Raw genomic sequence first — 26,827 nt, 5'->3', positions numbered from 1 at the left:
ATAATAAAAAGTATGGCTTTTTTGAGCGAATTCAGTTCAAAAATATAACTAATCATAGCAAAGGAACTCCGCACCATATAGAACACTTTTTTTATTTCTTAACCCATCAGCGTTATCTCACGAACATACAAGCTTAGATTGTATTTTGTTGTCAGCTGTTGATTTTTCCTCTTATCAGTGTATTTTCAACACTGTTGATTGATTGAATTTATTAGAATGAGCTATTGAAGAATTGATACACATAAATTGTATATAATTCCATAGCTGGGAAGATAAACTTTTTTCTTCTTTTTTTTTTTTGAGGAGAGGTTGCAAGATACAATAAAGATAACCACGTGTTAAAAGAATAACAACATGACGTCACGTCAATGGAATAGGACGGGAAAGATACAATTAAAGTCCATCTGACAAATGATGATATGTAATAAAGAATATATGTAAAATCATCACAGAGCAATTCCAAGAAGCTTCCTCCTTGCTTTGCTTGTGTCCCTTTGTGGCTTGGAATGTTTCATTGAGAGGGATGGTGTGGACAGTGGATCTGGTAGAGTATCTCCCCTCAGCAAATTGTCTTCGTCCTTTTGCCGAAGAATGAAATTGAGGTCATGCGCAGTGTTAATGGCATAGTAAACGTTTGCGTTGTTTGGTATCAAGAGTTCTAGAAAAAACAATAGAAAATATTTCGGTAAAATGAAAACATTGATTATAAGTGGATACGAATATAGTTGTAAATTCTAAGCATTTATGAGCGCTTGTAATTTAAGCAGTATTTTATATTTTCAAAACTGTTATAATTAATCTTTGATTCTTGAGGAGATAAGATAGGGTTGTGAGTTTTGTTGAGGTGAATGAGCACGCTTGTAATTGATATCTGGTTCCTTTCTTTCAGCGACTCCATATTGACAATTAGTACTAAACAGTAAGATAAACTGATTGAAGCTGTAAATAGGAATGATAATATTGTCTCAATTGCAGTGAGCTTAAATTGAAAATAAGTTTATGTCGGTAAAAGAAAAATATAAATTGTTCTTACAGAGGCATCTGTAAGGCTGTAGTTTCCTCCTCCCAAATTTAATAAATTTTTATTTTTACTAGAAAATATAATTTTTGAAATTTTTTTTCAGAAAAATTTAATTTTTCAAATTTTCTTCAAAAAAAAAAAAAAAAATTTGGATTTGTTTTTCTTATTTCCCATAAACAAGCCCCCTGCCCCAAAAAATTATATGTATGTATATCACTGTTGCAGTTAAAGTAAGATATCTGTTAATATACAAAATAACTAGATTATGAGCATAATAACGGAACCTAAACATTAATCTACATAATAGCTAGTTAAATGTGCATAACGAAGGGACTCTAAATCAAGACCTGTGGACATGCTGTATATCCCATGGGCCGAGCATAAATTTGTATCTCTGGAAAGGGTCTCGGAAGATAATGCGACATTAATTATTCCAATAATTTTGCAAATTAACAATTTTTTTCCAGTTATTATGCACATTTTGCATATTATCGGATTTCTTAAATTAACTGCAACATATACATCCCTCTGCAGGCTACCCTGAATAATTATTTCTCCCTATTCTAACGCAACAGCGAACAAGGAGCACTTTAATTCAATCTATGTGAGCAGATATACCGCTTCTCAAAGTGAACATATTTTTATTACATTTCTAAAACAACTTTACTCTCTCCTCAATTTAGACAATATTTCCGTACGTACCTAATCAAACAAAGTTACAAAGCCCGCCTGTTAGGTTGAGTAGATAGTCTTAATAGTTTCCTAATTTCCAGTCATTTTCCTGTATTTTTCTTCTTTTAGCAGAACTCATCTAATTAAATAGGTGAATTCATGGAGGTTGTGTAGTTAGTTATATTAATATTCAAGTCTATACGACGCCCTTGCCGACCCCAAGAAATAATGCCTAACCAACTATATTGGACAAAAATTGCTCAGGTGGTCTTCATTTATCGCATTGGAACTGATAAAACTATTATTATTATAAACTGTTGTGTTTCTTTTTTCTTTTCTTAAACTCAACTCTATCTCAACATTTCTCACAACTCTCAGAAAACATAAGATTAAAGCAGAAACGTAAATAAAACCTTATTGCCGGAGTGTGTAAAATAATAATAAAAACTGCCAATTGATATTAATCTTATTATTTTATACGTAAAGGGATGTAGTTTTTATTGATGTAAGTCTCTAGATATAACTGTGGAGTAACCAAATATGAGTGTGCTCAAGAAAAATGGAGAGTAACACTCATAATTTGTTGTAAAGTTATAGGTGTACGTCTTTGTTGGACTCAGAGTAGAATAGATGATCAGCATCGAAGTATTTTATGTCTATGTCTTTGCTAAATATAAAGCGGGGTTTTGTCCTTCCTTGTGTAGTAATTAATCTACTAAAACGTCATAACAACTTAACTGCTTTCTTCCTAAACATTCTTCAAATTGTCAGGGTTACCATGTCATTTTTTTTTACATACGGCCATTGCTTAGAATTTACTACTCTGTATATGTATCTATAAACATTATTACCCTTATCTGGTAAACATTGGGAAAGTGTGTAGCTTTCAGGGGATCCTTCGAGCCCATGCTTCATCATGGCGTTGCGAATTACTTCTCTGGTCCTTTCATGGTTACCAATCATGATGCTTTTATACATTATAACTCCTTTAATAAAGAAATAATTAATATATCTATAATGATCTTCATTAGTGAAGTACCTTCAGTTTCGGGACCAGAGGACTCGATGGATACACGTATGATATAAAACTCTGAGTTTCTATACGGGGAAGTTGATGAGTTTGGATCAGGGCTAAATACAGCTGCTTTTGGAGAACTATAACTGTTTGAGCTATTAAAGGATGGAACCTCTGACTTATTGGAGCCAGAAGCAAGTGATGCGTCCATAACCGACGAAGTACTGGATGCAGAGCTAGTTGTATCTGGACTAATAGCAGATGAACTGGTTGGTTGGGAAGATGATTCAATGGTATCACTGAAAAACTAATAACAAATTTCAAAATAATAATGTAAGGGATTAATATCAACTGTTTTACGAACTTGAGAGCTGGAAGAAGACGTAGTTGAGGCGATAGAGTCATTTTTACGATGACTTGAAGTCCCTTTTTTCATGTTTTTTGTATAGGAGGAGGCAGATGAGGCCGTGGAACTTGAGGAAGACGTTTGATTCTTTTCATATTTGTTTTCTTTGGGCTCAATTTGACATGAAATGTCAAATGCTTCTCTTTCATCCAGTAGAAGGACAGACTCGAACCACCGATGAAAAGAAGACTCTGTTTCAAAATTATAGGCATTGGCAGCACCTTGTAATAATTTTATCTGAAAATAAATATTCGTTTAACAAAGTAAAGGCTAAAAAACAATAATAAAGGAATATTTACTTGAGCCAAAACTTCAAATTCCTTTCGTTTCTTATCAAAATTGATTAATCCTTCGGGAGGTACAATATCCGGTATTGCAGTATCAATCATGGTAAGATCTGTAAGAAAAGTCCCTAGATAGGGTATAGTCCCATAACTCAATGCACGAGAGTTTTCAGAATGTTTTAAAAGGACTTTTTGAAGATGAGGTTCATTATTTCCAGAGGACTCTGCAAATCTTGCAGTTCCTTCCCTGACTAGAAGTTCCCTTTGTGCCAATGCATTATTGTCTTCAGAGAATATTCGAGCAAGTTCTTCATACACCTCAATTTTGTCTCGACTTACATAACTCCAACTCTTTTTAAGCCGATAAATGGGATTGGATTGTAGACCTGATATGATTGCTTTTAGAGAAGAGAAATTCTTTAGTACACGAAGTTCCTGCAAACAAAAAACAAAATAAATATGGATACAATGCTAAAGATTTGAACATAATAAGAACCTCGACATAGTTGACAAAACAGGAACAAAAGGATCAACAAAATCATAGATCACACAGCAAGGTGATGCTTCTTATTGTTACAAAAGGAGTCTCTGATCATGTGACTCCGGCCCTCTCTCTTTCAATGTCAATTTTCACTCCATCCTCTCCCTCTTTCTCTCTCTAACAACCAACACATCCTACCATTCAAAACCAATTTTGGCCTTGATTTCTAATATTTTCAACTTTTTGAAAAAAGTAATATTTAAATAAATATAGTTTCGAATTTAATGTTCTCCTTGGATCTTACTACATAAAAGTTAAAATAATTAATATTATTTCATAACATTTTGAAGAAACAGTTGGTCTATAAAGTTGTAGGTAATTAATTGTATATAAATCTTTATATATCCTTCAAAAATGCTTTTAAAAAAATTGCAAATCCTTCACGTTTAAAATATGTTGTTGAAGATTCCCGAGTAGTTATTTATGAGAGTGGATTTTTTTTGGAGAGAGAATCATTGAAAGAAGATGACCTGATCTATATATTTTATGGTTTAAATTAGTTTATTCTTATTGGACCACAGAACCATGTGGTTATTTCTTCATAACGATAAATTGCTTTATTTGAAGAAATCATTTCTTTTAACATAAAAAATATATTATTGTATTAACAATGTTAATTGAACATCAACCAAATTTATTTTATTTTATTAATTTGCTCACGAAGTGGGACAATATACACTAAGTACACAATATGTTATAATGCGTTCTTCCTTCAACTCAAGGTCACTAATAATCTATGTAATACGTTTGTATGCATAATTGAAGAACACGGAAATTTATATATTATATTTAGAAAGTTCCTTCAACTAAAGAGTACTTAAGAATATTTGTAACACTTTGACTATGGACTAGGTTCACTCAACAGGGGGTCCGCAGGATTTTACATATATATATATTTTTTTTTTTTTTGGGGGGGGGCGGAGGACTTTGTGTTTGGAATTTTTAAATAAAATCAAAAGTAATTTTTTTGACAAAAAAATTCAAATATTTAATTTTCTAGTATAAAACCCAAAATTTCTTAATTTGACAAGGAGCTACAGCACCTCTAGCCACTCTTCCGCGGATGCCCTTCCTCTGACAAAACAAAATTTTAACACAACATATTAAAATATACATATTATTGTTTGAATATATTTGTATATTATACCAGTCTTTACGTTCCCCGTAAATTCATAAAGTCGTCAAGTTTGAGTTAGAAAATAAAAATAAATAATATTTTTTTGAGAAATAAATAACTAAAACTATATGGGTTTGAATCAAACCTCTTCAGAGCCCTAACCTGGATAACAAATATGCTTGCTGTGAAATTTTAATATATATAAGGGCGTCTGGAGGGGCTTTAGCCCCCTCAAAATTAAATAATTTATGCTTTTTACTAGAAAATATAATATTTGAATTTATTTTTTTTCAAAAAATTTAATATTTAGAGTTTAATTTTAAAATTTTTTTTACCAAAACATTTAATTTTTCAAATTTTTTTGTTAAACAATTAATTTTTATAATTTTTAATACTTAACATAAATCAAGGATTCGATATTAAGCTTTTGTTTGAGGGGGGGGGATATTTGAGACGTATATTTAATGCAATCCCATGTGCGAGGTTCATTCCTTAATTATTTTTTTGTTCAAGAATGAATTAAATATATTTAATATTATGATTATCTATTTGACAAAGAGCAGAACTTTGTCTTTTCACTTTTTTGATCATGAGAATTAGGTTATTTCCTTATCATTAAATTAAGTTAAAAGAACGTCTTATCTACATGTACTAGATACTGCCATCAATTTAAATATCACAAAGGGGTTGTTCACTATTTGTAGGAGGATCTTTGTATAATGAAGTATGTTTTGTAAAAGACTTACTTGAGCAATATCAATCCATTTAGATATAACCTTCGCCCTTGAGGATGCCTTCCCATCGACTGGACCTATCAAAACTGTAGAAATGACTCTGAATGAAACTGCGTTGAACTGTTCTACAGTGGCAAGGACGGTAGCTGCATCTCTATCACGACTTTTGTCTCTTCGAGACCAAACAGAGCCAAGACACTGATGTGGAATGACACGTTTAAATAGAACCTGGCAATCAAAATAAGAATTATGCATGAACATCTGAGAATAAAGATGAGTTTCCACATCTATCACACGTGTACAAATAAACAAGATATTTAGGAATAGGAATCCTTGTCCATTTTTAATAACTAAATATCGGTCAAAATGGAAGATTTTTGATTCTTACTCAAATTGAGACTTTTTCAAAATAACTGAATAACAGTTTTGGTGAATGTTTATATAAAAATGAATTATTTTCTTCAAATTATAACAATGCTAAAATTAGATTTTTTTAAATTAGAAATTGTCAAACTGCTCAAGTTGAGAATTTCAAATATCATGTATCAAATATGACACGTATGACGATATGGGATTAATAACTCTAACCACCAAACCTCGACCATTTCCTTTTTTAAGTGAAAAGATTATGCTATTATATAATATTTCTTGATCGGAGGAGTGGAAATGCGAAAAAGAGATCAATTAGTAAACATGTTAGTAATTGTCGTGCTCTCAAAATTTAATTTATAGTGAGCATTTCCACTCCTACAAACAAGAACCATTACAGAGTCATAGAATCTCTTCCATTTAAAAGTTCTTAGAAATAAATTGGTTCGTTCCAAAATCACCCACGTATTATAAATGAAGAATCCCACCTTAAAAGGAAAATTGAACTCACATAATCCATTTTGGTCAGTTGTTGAGCAAACTGAAAGTCAGACATTTCCATGAAATCCTTAATGGCGTCTTCAATGGGGGACTTGTTGTTGCTCATAGATGAGGAGAGGAGCTTCTGTATCATAGGAACCGAGTTCATTTGGCGTCTGAGAGGAATGGGAGTGACTTGAGGAGAGGATGAAGACGGAGGGGAGGATGATGTCGAGGTGATGCTTGATGAGGAAATAGAGGAATTGAGTTTTATCTCCCCGCTTTTATTTCTCACTTTGACTGCTAGCTCAGAATCCTTCATAATACGTTCACAAAAGGATTCAAGGAGAGCAAGGCAAGTAAAGCAAGGAGGACCAGCAAAGTCCTACAATAAAAGTTATATATATAATATGTGTAAGTGCTGTTTAAGCCATTTTTATAATTATATACCTCAGGATACTGATCTAACCAGACATGAAGACATTGTCGAAGAGTTTTACGATGTTGCTCCCGGGCCTCATCACGAATTCGAGTTTCAGGATCCTCTAATTTCTCATATCTACATAAAAAAGAAAAGAAAAAAAAATAATGTAATTACATAGCATTAGTAAGAAAATATTTTTTGGCAAGTCATCCAGCGATGTACCTAGAGAGGTACGTACATCGTATTAGACATGCTAATCAAAGTATAAAATATATTTACAATATGTACTTAAATAAGTATGCACAGTGTACATACATAAAAGTGTTAATACTCGGTTTGAGATCGAATTTCCCCCCTATTTCGGTCTTAAAAATTTCGACTGATGATATTTTGCTGTCAAGACCGCGGTTTCAGACTGTGGTCCTACTTTTTCGGTCTCATTCATTGAACCCATTTTCTCTCCATACAAATTGAATACTTTAAAATTCATCACATTTATTCTAATAGCCAATTTTTTCCAAATATAGAATGATCATTTAATATTAATTATTGGAATATTGTTCACATCATGATATGAGCTAATTCGAGTTCAACCAATAAACTCTAAGAACAAAAAGTACCAAAAGAATATAACGCCCAATGCTCACAATATGAAAGCATATAGACCCAATTTAAAATGAGATAGATTCTGTTTGTAGCAGCGAATTTTTCTAAAGTATCTATCTAGACCAATTTTTTATATTGTCAATCCACACTGAACTTCATTAAAAGAAAACAATACAATACAATTAAATGTTTTGACCCTATAAAGGTCTCAGACTGGTCCTGAACTCTCAGACCCAAACACAACACTAAATTAATGCATATTATAAGACGGCATTACCTCGCCAACAAAAAAACAACAACACATATTGTATTTTGTTGTCTGTTGTCGATGTTTTTTCTTCTAATAGGTTGTCTGAACCTTGATTAGTTGAAATATAATTAGCTCTTTTCTAGCTGAAAAGAAGCTCACTACAATATTAAGAACTGTTAAACTTCCAGCATGACTTGTCGCCAGAGCTTTAGAATTGGGGCAAAAGTCAAAAGGATATTAAACATTAATTATGACGGAAAACATTATGAAATGAGAAAAAACTAAGCTCAAAGAAAACTTTAGATGACAAGAAAATGATACCACGGAGTCATATGAACATTTCGACAGAAATTTGACTTTGTCTTAGTGTTTAAAGTTTGAGATCTTGTTTGAGACTGGATAGAAGGCCGACTAGGGGATATTCATGTATATTAAGAACCCCTATTAAGTAATAATTGGATTGCTAGGAAGAATTATCTAATTACCAACTGATTTGGAGCTTTTTTTCTCCTCCTTTTCGGAGGAAAGCTTTCGTGATACAAAAAAATTAACGACTCAACACATTGCCAGAAAATTATTTTAAACATATAATTGACTTTTTTATCCGTCACCCATCCATCTTCCACCTACTCCCTCTTCCATTTAACCTTTAATCAAATGTTTATTTACATATATGAACACAATGCATAAGAAAAATATAGACTATTTTATTGTGAATTAATAAAATATACAGATATCTACATAGAAAATAATAGTTTTAATCCGAGGTAGGAAGTAATGGGGATAATATGTATAATTATGATTGTGCACGTCTTATTTTTAGAAGTGAATAATAGGAGAGAAGGAACAGAAAAAGAAGAAGATATTATCATCATTATTATTATATTATAAGCCAATTAAAATGAAGAATATTTCCTTATGTGCATATTTTCTGTGTAACTCATGAGTGACGCAATGGGTTACTTTAAAGAAAAGAATAAGAAAAAACTTTCACCTTTAAACAATGAAAGAAAAATCCTTTTTTTTTCTTTTTTTGGGGAGGGGGGAGAGAGAAAAAAACTTATATAAAATAATTATATAAATATAATTTTAAGGTAAATAACAACTCAAGGATCATTGTCATTAAGACTCCCAAGTATGTGAAAGAAAACAATATATTATATACATAATATGGTGGTGACCTTTAAATCACCTTGTTCATCTTTAAGTTGGTATCCTTGAGGCAGTACACGACAATGTGAATATTCCTTAGTCGCGGGAGTTTTCAAAAAGAACCAATAATGACATAATATAATATAATTATTAATAAGACGCCAAGTAGTGTAGATACAAAATACAAAAACAATCTTGAACAAAAATCCAATGTATCCTTTTTTACAGTATTTATACAACATACAGTACAATATTTCATTGGTAGGCTTACTATTAAGATTAATGAAAGGACTTGATATCCCCAAGAATGTCAGCTATTATTGAGAACCTTCGTTTTATTTATGAAAAGCTTCATTTGGGGCCGATGAGTGTTGTGTCTTTTGAACTGTTAGTACTATAACTGATTTAAAGAAGTAGAAATAAAGTTCAATGATGTCATCAAGGATCAAACTTTATCCGTTTTATGACTGATATGTAGGACTGAACTGGACGCAGGGGCAGGAATTTTTGCTTTTTACGGGAACTTTTTTGAGCCAGGATGAAATAAGGACCGAAGCAACATAAGCCACAATCATATGACCTCTTTGAAATAAATCAAATCTAATAAGTTTTGATAAATTAATTATTGTATATTATTAGTAGGAGTGTAATGATGTATTAGAATTGACCTTTTTTGAAGTATCGGTTATCAGAATCGGCTCCATACTACCAATTCCACCGATACCTCTAGATAATTATTTATATGGATGATATGAACTATTTGAGATCATTTTTGAAGACAAAATTACGGTTATAGGTCAATAAAATAGCATTAATAAACAATGTTTTTCAGACAAATTCAAGAAAAGAAAGGAAACAGTGAAAGTACATACAAGATTATACAAATTTGCAGGTTTGTACAGGAAATTTACTTGAAAGTAACAATTTAGAAATAACCACATTTTTAGTGGCCATTGAATTGTATCTTGAATTGTTCAAAAAGTCCGTAAATGTAGGAGTTGGATTACTTTAAAGCTATTAAATAACTTTTTCACTAAATATTTTTTTTGTATCATTGTTGAATAATTTTGTTTATAACAGAACGGAAGTCGAGTCCATATTTTCCGATTTAAGTTCGAGTCATCATTATCCGATCCGGGTCCATTAAAAAAAGACACGAGTTCGGACTCGAGCACTGGTTCATACATATTTCAATTCATAGGGCAAGTCTATAAAATTCATTTAGGAACTGAATACAGTTTAAGACCATTCTATCTCATGTTGGCCGAACCAGTAAGATAATAGAAAATAGCCTTTTTTAAGTGTTGCAAGTATTTTTTTTTAAGTCAGTGAGGCACTTGAAATTAAATAAGAGGTCGAAGGGCAAGAAGACAAACTTTAAATATCTAACAAAAGAGAGGCTTCAAATTCCCTAAGATGAGCAAAACGGAGAGTAATTAGCTTTTAATATTTAAATTTATTAACAACTAATTATGTTTGATAAATTTATGTATTTTTCCCCATCCGTAATTAATAAAAAGTTAAAAATTAAAAAAAAAAGTAAACAATTTTACAATTTGTTTATGAAACTCCTTTATAGATAATAAGGAATACGAATCTTCCATAAAGAAGGTGTAGGAATCGGCTGAAAATTTGGTACTTATAAGTTAAGCACTATAATATTTTCTTTTATACTAATATATCTTCATCTAAAAAATCGAAATATCGTGTTGCTCCGCGCGTTACTCCAAATATAAATCTGATAATAAAATTTTTGTGGAAATTTAAGTTTTCACAGATTCTTTTTATATATTTTTTATTTACTCGTATATTTTTGTGGAACCTTGAATATTAAATACTCGTATATGGGAAGGAGAAGTTATTGTTGTTGATGTTTGGCTCGTCTTAATATATTTATATAATCTTGCATAACAATAATAGTACGTATCTTCTTCAACTATGTACATACGTAGTACGTGACGTAAGAAAGACGAAGCTACGAAGGAGGAAGAGGATTTCTGAGGGGAAAGGGCTCCTCTCTGAGTTACAAAGCACTTATACATAATTTATATACTTTTGAACATACATAAGTTAGGTATGTGATGCTTTATTTTGGGATCTTATACTAATAAAAACATTGAACGAATTATTGTTAAAAGAAGAGGAACGAATTATGTTGAATGTTGATGGGAAAGAGGATCATCGGCAGGAGTGTCCTTGACCCTCAAGATATGAGTGAGTATTGCATACCAGGAAGAAGAAGATGAAAATAAGTATTGCTTTGGAATAATATAGGTATATCTAAGAACATAAACATGAAATTCATTAACTGAATGCCTAAATAGAATACAAACAATACAAAATTCCAATGTCAACGAAGGAACAGAACAATTCGTTCACCAAATCTACGATAAACTATGTATGTACATAATGTTGATGTTATACCCTGTATTCTATCTTGCAACCTTCTAAAAAGAAATATTAAAAAAGGGCCAAAATCAAATGGTATTTAACTATGCAGGGGCGTCCTTAGGATTATATTTTGGGGAGGGCTTAATTTTTGGATTTTTTTTTTGAAAAAACATCAAAAATCTATAACTATTCACAGACAATTAAATTTTTGGAAAAAAAAATTCAAAAATGTATATCTATTCACAGAAAGTTACATTTTTGGGGAAAAAAATTGAAAAACGGTACATCGCATATTTATTGATAATTTTGAGATGAGAAAGTTGTGTGCAAGATGGGTGCTGTTTATGCTCACACTTGAGGAAAAACGGCACCTTAAAGAAGTTTCAATGGAATGTTTAGCAAAGTTCCAGTGCAACAAAGCAGAATTTTTTGAATGTTTTTAAAAGTCTAAAGAGCGTATGTTGAAAAATACTTCTGGGACCACCCTCATATATTAATAATTTAATTACTCTCTGTTTTGATGCAACTACTTATTAATTATGAGTATTCCGTGGCACATTATAAAGTTCAAATGTTCACAGTAATTACATTACTGTAAATATAAAATACGTATTAAAAAAGTAATTTAATAAATCAAAATGATAAGATTAATTAATAATTGTTAATTAAAATGATTGGTGCGCTCACTATATAAAACATTATAAGACGAATATATTGTAAATTGTACAATGTGTGTGTTCATGTTATAACATGAACACAACAAATATATAAATAAAGTTGTACAGAATATGACTTTTGGTAGTTTTTTAGATTTAAAATTTCATTTTGTAAATTGTTGTCCAAAAATTAAATTTTCTGAGAATAACGTTGGATTTTTGAAATTTATTTTCAAAAAATATAATGTTTGAATTTTTTTTCTCAATAGCTGACAATACTGAGTCGAATAATCCCAAAATTGTCAAAAAGTTTTTGTTAACGCCATCAAACGTACACCGATTGCACTTATAGAACGTGAGATACCCATTTTAAAGCCATGTATTGAAGAAAAAAAAAATGTTTTTGTTTTTACTACATGACATAAGAGAAGTATTTTAAACTATGTACAGAACAATTGATGGAATGCCGACCCTTAGCAATATAAAGAATAGTAGAAACATATATTAACAAAATATTTCAAAAAATAACATTTGATATCAGAAAGACAATTTATAAATCATCATATTTTTGCAGGTTTTTTTATCTCTTTAAGAACCACCTACACAAAATGATGTCTAGTTATGAACCTATTTGGTTGTATATATATTATATAGGTACCTTACAATATATACAAAAGATTTCACTTTATATGTATATATATACCCATCAACACTAAAACAAGCCAGAATGATTTTTCTCAAAACTAAGTATGGAATACGTATATTTTAATCTTTGACAAATTATCATCCATATCTCTCAACAAATTATTCTAATTAATCCTTATATGACGATGCAAATTGTTAATGAAGATTTCTAAAATGTATCACCCCAATGAAATAATTAGAAATAAAGTAAGGACCTTATAATTGGATCCAAATCCACATTCTACACTCATTGGGAAACAAAACCAAAAAAGGTTACTAAAATATGGGATTGTATGATGTAAAAGACTATATTGGACATTTCCTCTCCTTTTCTTGACTTTTGTTCAAGATTATTTTTATGTTTACTCACCATATATGATGTATAAAAGTTTTTTAGGCTCTGGAGGGCAAGTTTGTTTTTCACTGATTAGTTGATTTTTCTTATAAAACAAGATCGATTCCCCGTGTCTCAAATTTTTTTTTGAGGTACAGCTCGTCCTTTTGAAAATGCAGCAAAAAATTAACAAAAAACACAATGAATTATTGTACTAACAGAAAAAGGGAGAAAATATATTGAATACGAATGAAAAAGGGAATCAGGAAGAGAATTAGCGAGTTAGTTTTAGTATGTATCTTCATTATAGCTGAGAGGGGAACAAATTTATAATTATTCTAATTATAATGACCGTAGGTTTGGAAGAACTTCAAATGTTGTCTATCGACAAGTTTTACTAAATTTTGTAGTTATTTAAAGTATTAATAAAATAATTCGAAATAAAGTAAATAAATAATACGGGTACCTCCTATTATATATATATATGAAAGTTATTCTTAAATTACTCTAAATTTATAGTATAAGACAAAAATGTTCTGTCTCACTTTGAAATCCGATTTTCAAAAGAAGATTAAACCATTTGTTTACATAAATAACAAAAAAGTGTGCGTTATAAGCAGTACATTGATATTTTATTGTTAAAATAATCATTTGAGGGGGAAACACCTAAATAATGATTGTTTATTCATTTAAAATATGTATTAATTACAAAATGCTCTGGTTTTTTTTAAAGGATGTGAAATTTAGTAAATTCAAAAGTATTTCTCACAATCTTTAAGCATTGATGGTTCAAATTTTATATTTCTTCTAACTTAATCAAAAGGAACTTTTTTAAACTATGTTCAGGGGTGTTTACAAGAGGATGTGCTATATCCCCACTCCCAAATTACTTTTTTTTGTTCTCAATTAGAAAAATTTAATAAAGCAATTTTTTGGGTAAAAATTTTATTTTTGAAGTTTTTCTCGAAAAAAATTATATTTTAATTTTTTGAGAATAGCTTCGGGGTTTTGAAATATTTATCTAGAAAAATTTATACATTGAAATTTTTCTCAAATAATATATTTTGAATAATTATGGATTTGTAATTTCCAAAATTATTCTTAAGATTTAGACGTTTTAATTTTTTGTGAATAGCTTTAGATTTTTGAAATTTGAAAAAATGAAATTTAATTTTTTAATTTCTTTTTTAAACAACTGTGGATTTTTGAATTTTTTTTCTATAAAAATTTAATATTTGCAATTTTTTGTTAATAGCTGTAGATTTTTGAAATTTTTTTAGATAAATTTTAATTTTTTTTCCAAAAAAATTCTAACAAAACATAAGCCCTGATGTCCCTCCTGACATTTTGAGAGTAAACTAATTTCTACGGGGAGTCTAATATACCTAAATATATTGGTACAATGTTAGATGTTTAACAAAATGGAAATGAATCGTGTATGTTTACGGAAGAAGGAGTCAAGGATTTTAAACGTATGCATGTTTTTTACTTGCTACATATTAGTATTACATTTGTATACATAGGACTAATAATCAAAATACGGCTGTTTCCCTGCATTGGCCTTGCTAAAAATACATTGTACTATTATTAATATAATAATAGTTTATGTATACTGTTTATGTATACTTCATATATACTCGTATAAGTATATCAATGAGAAGTAAGAAAAAGCCCCTAGACTATGAAAAATAATGTAGAAGGGATAGCCTAGCCAGGGGCAGGGGTGTTCTTAAGGGGAGGGCTGGAGGCCTCTCCCCAAAATAAGGAATTTTTGATTCTTACTAGAAAATTTCACATTTGAAATTTAAATAAATTTTTCAATTTGAAGTTTTTCTACGAAACAGCTTTGAAGTTTTTTTTGAATTTTTTTCAAAAAAAATTAATTTTTAGAGAATGAAAATGGATTTTTGAAAACAAAATTAAAAAAAAAATAATTTTTTGTGAATAGCCATGAATATTTGAATTTTTTTGCCAAAAAATGTTATATCTGAAATTTATTTCCAAACTAGTCAAGTTTATTCTGAATAGCTCTAAATTTTTAATTTTTAGTGAATAGCTATGGATTTTGAATTTTTTTTTCTGACAAATTAATTTTCCAAATTTATTCCAATAAATTTTAATTTTTTTATTTTTTTATTTAAAAAAAATCCCTAGACCCAGCCCCACGTATATATATAATCCTGCAGAAGCCCCTGAAGGGCAATGGTTACAAACTTTGATATATCAAATGAAGATGACAAATATACCTACATATACAATGGTCGTTTGAAAAGTCCGTACAAAGTCTAACATATGGCACTACTTGTACGCATTAAAGTTATGTTTAGTTAGTCCCTTGGAAGAACACACATCAACTTTTAGCCAGATCGGTCTATTTCTTTATGTTTGGCATTTGTTTAAATCGAAGAAGGGGAGAGATTTTCAAAAATTGGGTAAAAAGAATTTCGTGTGTTTATGAATCATTACTTTATGAAAGGCGAAATGCCTCTGGAGACTAAAAAGAAGCCTGACCAACATTATGGGGACTCTGCACCTTCGAATAGAACAGTTTATAAGTGGTTTCAAAATTTTCGGAGTCGCCATATTTCAAAGATATATATATTGTATATACTGCTTGTGAGGAGATCAGCTTAGGTGCCATGACGTGTTATTCCTTGTTTACCCCCAACTTTGGCAGTTTTGTATAAACTTATATTATACGTAATTGTCTTATATGATTAGGCTCTGGCCTTAAATTTGAGGTATTTAACTTTAAAAAAAGACAACATTGTTCCTTAATAAGTTATCTTTGGGTGGTATTTTTGGACAAGAGCTCACGGGCAAACAGAATACGATAAAGTGTTTTATCATTAATTAAAAGTTGTCAAGTCTACCGTTATTTATGTAAATAGACTAGTATTTTTTCCTGCTGTAAGCACCCATCAGAATTAAATTTGCGGTTATATAATTATACACATTTGAGGCATCCATAACGCCCCTACCAAATCAAAAATTAGTTGCGTAGCCAACTATATTCAGAAAAATATTGATCATGTGGCATTCATTTCCCCCAGATAGTTTAAGGCTCTTGTTCGGTAATTATGACGGTCTTATACCGGTCTATGATATTTTCTTTGGACCGAACCTTAGCACTAATTTCTTTATAGTGGGTATACATAGACATAAACGTCCATGAAAGATAATGTATACTCTTTAACCAATAGTTAATCCTATTTATTAATGTCTACTACAACTACTCTACTAACTAAAATGAATTGCTTAAATAAGCATAAAGTTCTTTTTTGTTTAATTTGAACATACGGTTATGTTCACATATTATGTAGGTAGGCATATATTATATAAAATATGCTTTGATTACCTACGTTTAAAACTTTTTAGCTAGTTATTCAGTAAGAAAACGAGAGAAAGAAAGAAAGAAAAAAGAATCGGAATCAAATGTCTCAAACATTAGCCACATTATTTTTTATTAACTTTTCTTCGATAAGTGTCAAATTCTACCTACCTCCTTAGTCCTTATATAATAATAATAACAATAATGATTCAACAGTCAGACGACAACAGTACTACTACATACAATGAATCATTTATGCACATAAGTTCCTTGAACTAATTAGCCAGCTTTTTTAACTTTATGGACCAATTAGTTATATACTTAATATACGTAACTAAAATGTTTCTTTGTATAAATACAAATATAAATTCGTGAACATAAGTTGTTTGAAATATTGAACATATTATGTATCATGTGATAAAATGCTTCAAAATATCAGAATATACACTCCTCCTCATATTTTTCTGTACACATAGCAATCACTCAACCTCTAGTACTATTCTTTATTTTAATAAAATGATTGTTTAGAGAGTAAAATAGCTCATTCTTGGACAATAGGAATCTCTATTGTACATTACGGCGGTTTATTTTTGCACTATTTTGGAATTTAGATTATAACTATTCTGGAGACGCTGTGATATGGTATGATAATAACCTATGCAAAATCTCATTGCTCTACAATATCATCTTTCAGTAGCACATATCATTCAAAGTTTGAAAGAAGTAAATAAATCTTTATTTACTCAATAAAGATTAAAATAAGGTATTAATCATTATTTTACATAAACATACTATGCTAGTATATATTACTCCAATATATACAAAATATTAAAAAGTTTTTTTTAAATGATAACTTATGGAGAAAAAAAGAGAGGATATTAATAAGAAAAATTTGATCTTTCCTTTCTGGAAATGTACAAAAGTGATGCGTCCTATACGCGGATCGTCAAATTTTTTACAATTTTTCTCTTTTTTTTTGTTCTTTAAGAGAATTAAACAAAAAAACTTTTTTTTACACTTTTGATAGGTTAAAAGATTGTCTATTAAAATTAGTTAATGCAAAATCACTAAAAATGTACTCTTAGTATCTATATTTACTAATTAAAAAGTGTCTTTTTTTCATGTGCGACATACAGATGACCTTGTAGGAGAGTGGAATTTTGCATAGGTAATATTCATACTATATCACAACTTTTCCGCACTACCCATAATAGAAATTCAAAAAGAGTGCAAAAACAAACTAACAAAACTGCCCTATTGTACATTTCATCCCTCAACCTTTCCTTCTCCAAAAAGATAAAAAGGGGTAAAAGTAACTACTTTAGAAGATACAGCATCTTATCCTTGGGCAACCAATCCACGTTGAAAACACAAATAAGAGAAACACATCGATCCTTTAATTACATCTCGCTGCTAAAATCAGCAGGTAGTAGTTAGCTTATGGAATTTAAACTTAATTAACATTAAAAATTGTTTATAACTAATTTGAATTAAACCAATCAATGTTCAGAACACTGAATAACAGATATAAATAACCATTTGTAAAGTTTTTGATGGCTTCCATGTTGTTGTTTTTTTTGAAGAGTGCTGAATTCAGTTGTATGGCCAAAACAAACTAATATTCATATTTCAGTTCCTTACCTTTATTGTATATCTTGCCGCCTTTCCACCAAAAAGATACAAAAAAGGCCCAAATCGGTTGGTTGATTATAATTGTTCACGGCACTTTAACAAGAGCTAATTTTAATTCAACCAATAGACTACATTCAGAATACTAATCAATTCGGAAAAGCATTTAATTGTGGATATTTTGTAGATACCATTGTGTACAATGTATTTTTTGACTTGCCTAATGAGAACGGGACTAAACCTTGCTTAGTTCGTATACAAAACGATCAAGAGTGACCATAATAATACAACTCCCTCAATGATAGTAATGTTTAATATATTTATTATTTATAAATTCAAATTCAAAAATGTATTTGGGCCCCAAGAAAAATAAATCAAAAAGGTATACCTTTTTGATTTATATATGTTGCGCCTTAAGCTGTATACTGTCACACCACCTGGCGGATGATAAATATCTTTTTAGTTTACTCAAGCCCAATTGAAAGTCGTAATTTTTTATCCTAAAAATATACATTGGTATTTCAAATCTACCTACAATCTACATGGCCAAAAGGAATAGAATGTCTCAAAATATACTCGTTCTTCTAAAAATTAGATTAAAAAATATTTTAAGATATTTTATCTAATAATATATATAAGAAAGTAATAATAAATAAAATCAACTTTCAATCAGATAATCATTTTTTTTTTTTCAATATGTATATACGCATTTATAAAAAGTTGAAGGAAAGAAAGTCGTATCGTAATAAAAAAAAGAAGTATATACCAAGGCCTTCGACTCATTGCAATTCAATGGCTTAAAAAAAAAGATAACTGCAAAAAATGTTTTTGTTTTTTAAATAAATGAAAAACCATGGAAACGGGTTTTTTGTTTTAAACCTAGTACCTAGAGAGGGAGTTCCGGTCCAAACTAAAAACTAAAGGATGTAGATTCATAACACATCGAGTCATCGTCAATGTATTCAAAAGATTGAGTGATGATAGTGACCTTGGATCGACCCGTTAGGCATCATTATAATACCTAATAATTCTCTTTCAATTCGAGCAATGACCCTTCAACTCTCATCATAGAATGATTACGTCATAGTTTGTACTTTTTAAATAAATGTACACTCAGGTTATATTTACTCTTATGTCGTTGAAACAACTTTGTATATATATATATATGACTTTTTGGTTGTCAATACTTGAATGATCGATGGCTATAAGAGAGAAAAAAAAAGAGAGAGAGAAAACCGGAAATTAGAAAAAGAAAATACCAATTCATCGTTTATATTATGCTGCCCCTTCACATAAAAGCAAGTATAAATGATTTTTTCCAAATTGAGTATGGATTACTTATGTTGTATTCTTTGACGAATTATTCTCGTCAAATTCTATCAACAAATTATTCTGATTAATGCTTTGGGTAAACTGCAGCTAAATTGTCCCAATTACAGAATTAGAAATTGATAGATAATAGTAGAAAAGGGTCATATACCTCCAGAGCCTAATTAAGTCCCATTAATCTAATAAAGGTTACAAACTTTAGTTTGCATCCTTAGGTATGTCAACTCATCGAATAAACTGAATTCAAAGACAATAGTTCATCAAAATATGTCTATGAAAGGCTGTATGCGTATTTAGGCGTGTCTGCTCATTTGAGTTTCATTTTAGAGCAGTTCATTCAGACGAGCTTCTTTTCAGCAACATGTTCATCTAATAAATGTTACAGGATGAATTATGTCATTACTCATGACCTTGGTGTTCTGAATGCTATGAATGAAAGCCTTTGATTCATGGATCCATTCGAGTAAAGTTATTTTCGGCGATTGACATTTTAGCGACGTCCATTTGAGAGAGGATTTCTTTAGGCTAGCTGGATTGTTTTTCGTCTACTAATATCGCAAAGAGTAGAGTCGTTAAAAAACCTCGCTCAAATACTTGGTATTAATGATGTTTTTTGTTTTTTTTGCGACATTTTTCCATTTGTTGATTTTTATTCAAGATTATTTTTATGTTAACTCACAAAATGAAATACTCTATTTACATTTGATATAAATTGCTGGTAATATATGGAATAAGGAAGACAACCCATAGTAGTATCAATCATAAGCTTATAAACACGGCAAAAAAAAAAAAAAAAATGAAATACATGAGCAATTCCTGTTGTAGCATTTGATCTAATCCATTTGAACGAATTTCTCTTTCTTTTTGGCAAGTTCCTCATACAAGTCTATAATGTACATAAATATATACAAAATCTACAATTATTGGAATAGATACAAAAGGATAACGGTGAACCATTGAGCTCTATATAGAACCAGTTATCATGAATAAGAAGGAGAAGTTGAAAAGGAGAACAATTCTTTATGACGTCACATAATATCTAAAATATAATATTGTACATATATGTGACTCATCAACATATAATCATGTTAGAATGTTTTTTTTTGGAAATTGAATTTGGTTTAAATATAATTAATTATCGTTAATTTCCATCCACAAACTATTCTAATTCATCCCCAAGAGGCACCACAAATTGCCCATAGAGAAGCAAACTAAGTTCATCATTACAATGAAATAATTAAAAATTGATAGATATTATGAATTTGAAAGGGCCACATAATTGGAACCAAATTAAGCTTCAGTAACCAAATGCAGCTTATAAACTATAGGTAACACTAATCTAAACACATCCCAGAAATTTAAAATCAAAGCCTAAATATGTGTAGATCACTAAGACAAAAATATACAATATATTTTGTTGTACGCTAATGATTTTTCTTCTTCTTTTCCCTTTTCATCAGTATTTGAAGACGGAGTTACCTCACAAACATAAATATACCCCATGCATTTTTTGTGAGATGTCGATTCCATCTTCTCACTTGATACGTCATGGCTATTTCATAATTTATTCTATATGATAAATAAACGAAGTAACAATTTTACTCCGTTTCCAAAAGTAAAAGAATACAATTTATTATTGATCCCTTGTCGCATATATTGGGCCATCCTAATATTTCTATGAATACATTTTGGCTATCATATAGAATACGCTTTTAATAAAGTATTACTAAGCAGTATCATAAAGAGTTTCGAAAAGAATACTATATACCATATATATAGATGGTATATAATTCATTTTAAAAATTGTGGAGTAATAATAGAACCAACATACTCTGCGAGAACTTAACAGATAAATAATAGCAGTTGGTAAGATTGAAAAATTTGGCCTTCTAACATATGCTTTTGGGCATTTTTCCTGTTTCTTTTTTAATATATGATTGTGTGATATAATAAAGGTCACGACGTGCTGAACGCTGTGAATCGGAATTCTTTCTTGCTCAAGTATTATGAGCTATTTCCCATCCATTATTGAATAATAATTATATAATTGAGAAGATCTGATTAGGACTTTTTCCGTTTCTTTTTGGAGGAAAGATTTCGAGATACAATAAAGGTAACGTCTTGATGTAGTGTGTAAAGAAAACATAATGTGCATTCTTCCTTTTCCTGATTTTTGTTCAAGATTGTTTTTGTATTAACTCCTCGCATAAACATTGTATCATCACTCTACACCACTACTGGTGAGGATTACCTATACCCTCCTATTAAGGGAAAAGGAAGTGTGCCCTCTGTGACCTACACGAATTGGTTGCTCCTTATTCGAAAGTAAAGGTTAACTTGAAAAGTTTTTTTTCCTTTTTAAGATCGAACACTAACATACTTATATTGAAAGAAGAAGAGGATCATACAATGGTGAAGAACAACCATTTTAAGAAAAAAAATATATGGAGGGAATCAAAACAAAGTAAATTATTTGTGTATATTTATAATTAGTGATAAGTCGAACTTGCATAGTCGTCAAGATACGACGATGTAAACAGCAAATATCAGCAACAAATATTAATAACACTCCTTGATCCATACCATGCTTATTTCTTGCTTCTCTTCCCCCTCCCATTCCATACCATACTTGACGATAAAATTCTTTTTTAAGGATCGTCCCTCACTTTGTATGTATTGACTAGTACAATGTACATATTTAATCAATTGAATTACGTCATTGTTTAGTGTATGAAACAAGGTTCACATAATTCCATCTTTGACATTATATTTCATATATAGATTATTAATGAGAACAAATAATCCCTTATCTCATTTGATGAAAATCTCTACATATTTATTAGTTACCTTTATTGGATCTTGCAACCTTATCTCCTTCAAAAAAGAAGCCGAGGGAAAGGCACAAAAACAGTTGGTAGCACTTAGTCTATTCATCTTCAAAAATATATAAATATTATTAAATATCATTGTTGGGAAGGGTTCATGGCTTCACAAGGGCTAATTCGAATTCAACCAATCAAAGTTCAGAAAACTGCTAAGATGTCAAATAAGTAGATAATCGACTGATAACAACAATTTACAATATAAATTTTCACAAAAGGGGTGTAACGTCATGTCAAAAATGTCTACATATTTACTGGTGTTGAGACACAGTTCGAGACCAATTCGTTCTTAAATGACTCGGTCAGATATTTCTTGGTCAAGTGCGGAACGGAGTTTAATCGTGTTTTCAAATCGTAAAACATTTTTTTAAATTTTACTTTTAACTTCGGATGATGTCAATGTACTGATGTTGACAATGTGTATACATCCGTTCAACAGTTCATCTATAAAATACACCAAATTTGTTTTTATCATCGATCAAGACCGAATTCCTTTCTAGGATGGAATTTTGTTCGGTGCAAAAAAGGTTATAACGATCTCGATCGGTCTAGGAAATTTCCTAACCATTATCCAACATTAATATCTAAATTTTATGATAGTACCAAAAAAAAAAATCCCTAAATAATATATAAATAAATAATCAAACGCTCCCTACCGTTCTAAAAGTAAGTTAATCACTTGCTCCGTGGATGCAAATGTGCGATATGTTGCTAGAAAAACGTTGATATACGTGGACTCTAACTCCCCATCCTCTGATGCAAGGCACTCCACGAGTTTCTGAAGAGTAGCAGCTTTAACGAACCGAACACGTACGGTTTCCCACTCCAAATGGGAAATATCGTCGTCGGAATCATCCTGGAAAATAAAACAAAAAGGATAATTGAGAGAATCACAGATCCAGGGTGGTTTCTCCTTACACTTGTAACACTTTTGCTGGGTGAATGATAGCGAACTTTCTTCAGATACACAGTATAGACGGCCCCATTGACTTTTTCTTCGCCCCAAAGTCTCCAAGTAGGCTATATGTATACAACACATAAGACATTAGGTTGTGTGATTAATTTAGGATTCTATGTATGCACAGAGCAGCACTCAACATATTATTATTATACATCATAAAAATCAAAATGTTATAATTATTCGGAATCACGGACATATTGTAAGTATGTAAGAACATAATTAATTTCCTTACAGATTTAATCCGGTCAAAGGGATTTGCTTTTAAATAGCTCCGAGGATCAAACATTGCCAACTACATATGTATTGCTCATGTTGTCCCAATGACGTGAATCCCACTTATTGAAATAAAGCCACAAACATGTATTTTGTATTATTTATTGATACATTCAACGACACACTTGATACTCTCAACTGTTATCAATTGACTAGCTATTATTGCTACAGTTAGTAGTAATCTTTGTATATATAGAATTATGCGCGTCTGTGTCTGATTACGAATAGCTGTCAATGATATCTAAAGAGAGATGAGTGCGATTGCTTGATTAATATTCACGCTTGTGTGAAACCCTAAAAGTTGACTTCTAAGAGTTTCACCTCTCCAAATGATATATAATTTTAATATATTATTTAGAAAAAAACATTTCTAATCAAAAGGAAGCTTTAATAAAATGTTAATATAATATTTTAAACTTGACTTTTAATAGGGGTTTTTGTTAAAATTAAATACTACAAAAAAACGTTTGTGTGAAATTTTACCAACTATGAAGGTTTCATTAAATTAATTATCAATAAAAGATTTAACGGATGAAATATTTTTGTTTTCACAAATCCGTTTCGTGACCAATGCGCTCACACATCATCTGGACGTCATGGGAAAAACTTGTGTGAAATATTTCTCAAACATACTTTTCTATAAATAAAATATGTTTGTCTCTGTACACACATAGATAATTATAACTAATTAGTTTAATTATATCATATGTTGATTGTAGATAAATCAAGGATGAATCACCTCATCTGATGAAGAGCTATTTGTATCAAGAAGTTTCATCTCCTGAAATTGGAATGCTCATTACTTCATCCATCCATACAGGTGATGAGAAGGATGTTTCCAGGGCCTTTGAGAGATATGGCCTTCTCTTTAACTCTCTTTTGAAAAGCTTTAATTTTCCTCGATATGAAAATTAAAGTTTCATTTGTCTCAAATTTGACATGACTCTGAAAAAAGAAAATAACAGAAAACATATCAAAATCACATAGTTGAAACCACGGAGACTCTCCAATCCCTTTATTCGCAGATTAGAAGTTGCATATTTATGATTTATGTTCATACATATATGTCCCGTCAACACAAAAACAAGCTAGAGTGGTTATTCTATTATTACATTTGTATTCTTCGATGAATTATCGTCCATTTCTATTGACAGATCAAATGATTTTGATTAACCCTTTGAAGGACCTATAAATTCGAGTTGAAGTAGCAAAATTCATTGTCATAATGAACAAGTTAGAAAAGTTGATAGATTTAATATATTTGAAAGGACTTATCGGAGCCAAATGAAGTACGATACATCTCATAAAGCCTCTAAACTATGTTGTATATATGATGTTTTTTAAAAATTGGATATTCCATCATTTTCCTGATTTTTGCTCCAGATTGTTTTTGTGTTAACTCACCACATATTTGAAGTGCACAGAAGTTATTACTTATTAGTCTTCTTCTAGTATACCTCCTTCAGCGAGAAGGAGTTGAAACCATACAAAACATTTATACTCTTTTATTATATGTGACCTTCTAAATTTGTAAAAGATTTGTTTTTACTTATTATTATTGTTATATTGAAGTTCAACTTACACTTCTTGAAAACAGGAGAGCTAGAAAGTAAACGAGTCCAAAATATCCAAGTATAGCAAGGCAGAGTTAATAAATATTATTTATAACAAGATTTTCAATCACAAGTCACTTAGAAGTAATAATAAATGTCACTTCCCTCAATATTTCACGTATTATAAAAAGTAAGAGGGATCCACACTAGCGACTCTGCCAAGGATAGAATATTGACTGATTCTCTGAGAGTATACCTTACAGTCACACTCACTTGCAGCAGTCAGGGAATTATTGTACCTTCCATGAAAGAAAGAGATTGCAAACCGCTCTCGTCGTAATGGTGTGATGGTACGACTAGGGTGAGTGGTGTGTATGATGGACGAATGTGCCTGCGTTGTACTCCACAGTAGTTACTTCTTCCTTCAATTCAAACAGGTACTCTTTTTAAAAGCCAATGCGTCAAGACTACACTTTGAATGTACCTACTACCATGGTCCATGTACTTTGTCTCTCACTTTAATATGATTATTTACACACTCAATCGTGATGTATTTTTGGCTACATGTTCATGTCATGCCGACAACGCTTATTCACTCCTCTGCTGAAGACATTAATTTCTTCCTCCGAACGATACATTCCTCCTCTTCTTATGAAATAATGACTAATTATGCATAATCAACATATTTATGAACATACATATAAGTATCATATTTATTTCCGAAGTCGTCTTATCAAAGCTGGTCTAGGATGGGATGCATATTATGTGGCCCGTCAACACAAAAGTAAGCCTGAATTATTTTCTTCCAAAGTGGATTGAATACATTGGTAGTCTTTGACGGATCATCCTCCTTTGTTTCTATCAACTAATTATTCTGATGAATCCTTTTGCAGCACTAAAAGTTGAAATTAAAGAAGCAAAACTAAGTTCATCGTCACAATGACAGAATTAGAAATTGATAGATTTTATGTATTTGAAAGGGCCTTGCAATTGGAGCCAAACTAAGCCTCGTGTATCTAATGAAGGTTCTAAATAGTAGTTAACATTATTTTTGGGTTTATCAACTCATCCATAAAAATTGAGTATAACGCTTTTATTAGACTGAAATATAGGGTAATATCATGGAATTCTAGACACATGGAATAATCACCGAATGCAGTTTAGCTTCTCTTTTTTTTATTTCCCAAATACAAAATAAGGTTCTCTCTTTTTTTTAGTCAATCACTCCTTTCCAATTCCCACGGGCGTCCGAACAGGATGGGATGGAGGAACTGTAGAGCCCCGACAAACTAAGGAATTTTTCCTCTTTACTTGATTTTTTTGTCATTCGCGCAAATTATGCAGAAAAACAAAAAGTTGAATATTTAAATTTTTTTGTCAATAGTTCTGGAATTTTGAAATTTTTTTTCCAAAAAAATTAATATTTCAAGTTTAATTATTGAAATTTTTTTCCAAAAAATTTAATTTGGTACGAATAACTATAGATTATTGAATTTTTTTACAAAAAAATTTTTTTTTTTGTGAACAACAGGGGATTAATTATTAGAAAAAATTATAAGAAATTTATTTTTTGAATTTTTTCTCCAAAAAGTTTAATTTTTTATGAATAGCTGTGGATTTTTGAAAAAAATTCCAAAAAATTTAGTGTTCTGTGAGTAGCTATGTATTTTTGAAATTATTTTTCAAAAAGTTTAATATCATATTGTTGAATTCTTTAAAAAATTATAGGCCTT

The 26,827-nt window shown here is 30.4% G+C and overlaps 1 protein-coding gene across 2 annotated transcripts; it reads right to left on the bottom strand.

The window, feature by feature from the left end:
• Nucleotides 1-260: 260 nt before the first annotated feature.
• Rgl (Ral guanine nucleotide dissociation stimulator-like) lies at nt 261-25,612 on the bottom strand. 2 transcript variants are annotated; one of them, XM_040717372.2, is made up of 13 exons: nt 25,586-25,612; nt 25,126-25,516; nt 24,281-24,486; nt 23,226-23,327; nt 22,964-23,163; nt 7,090-7,198; nt 6,671-7,024; nt 5,803-6,018; nt 3,414-3,833; nt 3,073-3,351; nt 2,733-3,015; nt 2,545-2,679; nt 261-658 (listed from the first exon to the last, which is right to left on the bottom strand). In XM_040717372.2, exons 3-13 carry the CDS (start codon nt 24,317-24,319, stop codon nt 447-449), a joined length of 2,349 nt encoding a protein of 782 aa, XP_040573306.1. In that variant the 5' UTR covers nt 24,320-24,486; nt 25,126-25,516; nt 25,586-25,612; the 3' UTR covers nt 261-446. The 2 variants fall into 2 exon arrangements, with proteins under 2 accessions (XP_040573306.1, XP_040573305.1); XM_040717371.2 differs by lacking the exons at nt 24,281-24,486; nt 25,126-25,516; nt 25,586-25,612 and adding an exon at nt 23,501-23,906.
• Between the last annotated feature and the right edge of the window lie 1,215 nt (nt 25,613-26,827).

The sequence above is a fragment of the Lepeophtheirus salmonis genome, chromosome 8 (assembly GCF_016086655.4).
Source record: "Lepeophtheirus salmonis chromosome 8, UVic_Lsal_1.4, whole genome shotgun sequence".
Lineage (NCBI taxonomy): Eukaryota > Metazoa > Arthropoda > Copepoda > Siphonostomatoida > Caligidae > Lepeophtheirus > Lepeophtheirus salmonis.
This window is presented reverse-complemented; position numbering and strand designations above follow the sequence as displayed.

What these genes read in the sequence shown, in the direction of transcription:
- Rgl (XM_040717371.2), bottom strand. Translation starts at nt 23,554, where the DNA reads ATGTTTGATCCTCGGAGCTATTTAAAAGCAAATCCCTTTGACCGGATT. An exon ending in AATTTGAAGTTTTGGCTCAA is followed by an intron (nt 3,352 to 3,413) that starts GTAAATATTCCT and finishes ATTTATTTTCAG; the next exon opens with ATAAAATTATTACAAGGTGC. An exon ending in CGTCTTCTTCCAGCTCTCAA is followed by an intron (nt 3,016 to 3,072) that starts GTTCGTAAAACA and finishes ATTTGTTATTAG; the next exon opens with TTTTTCAGTGATACCATTGA.